The sequence below is a fragment of the Penaeus japonicus genome, unplaced genomic scaffold (genome assembly GCF_977035675.1).
Source record: "Penaeus japonicus unplaced genomic scaffold, GWHDUDI00000001_assembly GWHDUDI00000003, whole genome shotgun sequence".
Lineage (NCBI taxonomy): Eukaryota > Metazoa > Arthropoda > Malacostraca > Decapoda > Penaeidae > Penaeus > Penaeus japonicus.
Window position 1 is genome coordinate 4,210,851 of NW_028234405.1, and position 2,500 is coordinate 4,213,350.

Here is a 2,500-nt window from a genome sequence, read left to right on the forward strand (position 1 = left end):
TATATATATATATATATTTACACTTGAAGAGTAAAGAGGTGTTCTTTCAATTTTGTTTTGAAATTACAAAAGTTAATGCTTTTAATGTTATCTGGCAACAAGTTCCACATTTTTGGTCCACGAATTTGCATCTGTCTTGCCCCTGTTTCTGTATTTGATCTTTTTACAAATAGGGAATTTACCTGGCGTGTTTGGATGCCAACTGTATTCCCTACAGTTTGCAGGGGGAATAACCATGGTGGATAGAGTCCATGTATCAATTTGTAGGTAAAGAGACAGGTATCATAACTGCACTTAGGATGAACTTTTAACCATTTTAATTTTTGTATATGTGGGGTAATGTGATCGAATTTACTAACATTACCCAGTGCAACTCTTGCAGTAAAGTTTTGTAATTTTTGTAGTTTTTGCATTTGGGTTTTGTTGGTTGAACCCCAAACATTTGAACAATAATTTATTATGCCAAGAGCTAGTGTTTGCACGACCATGATTCTAGTATCCGTAGTGATCTGATTTTTTTTATGTGATCAAGAAATATTAATGTGCCCATTACTTTCCTGTATATGTTATCAACGTGTGTTTCAAATGTCATGTATCTGTCCAAGTGTACTCCTAAATTTTTCACTGAATTGTTTGGTTGAGTGGCCTTCAAATTCTATAGTTGTGTCGATGGGGATTTTGGCAATGTTCTGTCGACTACCTATGAATATGCATTGAGTTTTATGTGGATTTAATTTTAGACCATTACTTTCAAAATGTATTTTAGGTTGTGTTAGAGTGTTTTGAGTATTTCTTATTAATGTATTTAAGTTATTTACTGAGTCACTATGAAGAAACTGTGAATCATCGGCGTACTGCACTAGCAGGCAGTTATGAGCAATGGTTGATAAGTCATTTATGAAAATTGTAAATAGGATTGGGCCTAAAATAGATCATTGTGGAACACCAAAATGTATTGGTTGTCTCGATGATGTGCTTTCATTAATTTTTACAGACTGAGTTCTAGTATCTAAATAGCTGCTAAACCAAAGAGAATCAATTCTATGAGATCTTAGTTTGTTAAGGAGAATTTTGTGATTTACACTGTCAAAAGCTTTGGAAAGATCACATAATGTGAGTAAATCTACCTGATTTTTGTCTATATTATCATAAATTTTATCAGTTATCTGTAATAACGCTGTTTCAGTGGATAACCTATTTCTAAAGCCTTCTCCTCCTGGCTTTGAATAACAAATCGAACCATAAATATCTGAAAGATGTTAAATTTGTATTGGATGAAATATTTCCTGAATGTGAGCATTCTAATAAAAAATATATATATTCCCAGGTTGGCAGTCATCTTCTCGAAGTAGTGGCATCTAGCGGCGGCAAGGATGCCACAGAGCCAGTGGTGCTCACCATCGAGAAATCCTCAACACTGGCACCCACACCTACACCCACTCCGACCCAACCTCAACCCTCCTCCAACCCCACCAAGGCGACAACCAAGAGCTACCAAGACCTGCTGGTCATCGAGAACGGTGGCAGCAGCAGCAGCAGCAACTCCGCGCCTTCGCCGAGCTCCTCCTCCGAGTCTTCAACGACCGTGTCCCCGAAGGAAGCCTCTGCCGACGGGAGCCTGAGTCTGACGGTGATTCCAATCGTCCTCGTGGTCGGGATGTCGCCGCTCGTCCTCGCCGCCCTCTGGTACTGGAGGAGACTCAAGAGGAGAAAGGCCAGGGCTGAGTCCAAGGTGATTACATGTGCGACGGAGTTCGATTCTTAGAAATCTTCCTGTCTCTGATTCTTTGTTTGTTGTTGTTTGTTGTTGTTGATTGCATTTAAATCTGAGTGTAGATGTATCAAATTCTCTTGGGTAATTTCCCTTTGACTCACACACACTCACAAAAAAAGTAAAACCATAGCCGTATACAAAATACAAATCATAAAGAGAAAATATATCTAAAAAAGAAAGAAAAGAAAAACAAAACTGTAAGAGTAATATTAACTCAATAACCAATTTACCTCTAGGAAAGTGCTGTGGTCTACACCGAGAAGGGCATCGAAGCAGCAGGTACAGAGAACGCAGAAGAAAATACAGGAGAGAGAGAGAGAGGAGGAAGTAGATTTGGCATGGGTGTTTCTGCTCTCTGGCGAAAAAGGGCAGAAAATAATAAGTACGAAGAGGGTGTTAAGAATGGAGAGCAAAAGGGGGTATGTTGTTGTTTTGTGTTTTTGTTTATTGTTTTTAGATTGAAGACTTGTTTGTGTACATGTGAAGTGATATGGTCTTTGGTTATAGTGTGGAATGTCTTTGTATATACAGCCATATATAAGTACTGTACGTACATCCACGTACACACACACACACAACACAACACACACCCACACCCACACACACACACGCACACACACACAAACACACACACACACACACAAACAAACACACACATTAAAATCCCCTAAAAACCTTATTCCTTATCCCCCTTTTACAATATTCTGCAGAAGAGAAAGATGAGTC

At 38.7% G+C, this 2,500-nt stretch overlaps 1 protein-coding gene across 1 annotated transcript in view; it reads left to right on the forward strand.

Annotated features, from left to right (window-relative positions):
- Positions 1 to 2,500, forward strand: part of Cad96Ca (tyrosine kinase receptor Cad96Ca) — a 25,653-nt gene that overhangs the window by 15,590 nt on the left and 7,563 nt on the right. Inside the window, exons 5-7 of the mRNA XM_043027149.2 lie at positions 1,328 to 1,732; positions 2,011 to 2,193; positions 2,485 to 2,500. The exon at positions 2,485 to 2,500 is cut by the window's right edge and continues 89 nt beyond it. Of these exons, the coding sequence (XP_042883083.2) occupies positions 1,328 to 1,732; positions 2,011 to 2,193; positions 2,485 to 2,500 (604 nt within the window). The remainder of the gene's footprint in view (positions 1 to 1,327; positions 1,733 to 2,010; positions 2,194 to 2,484) is intronic.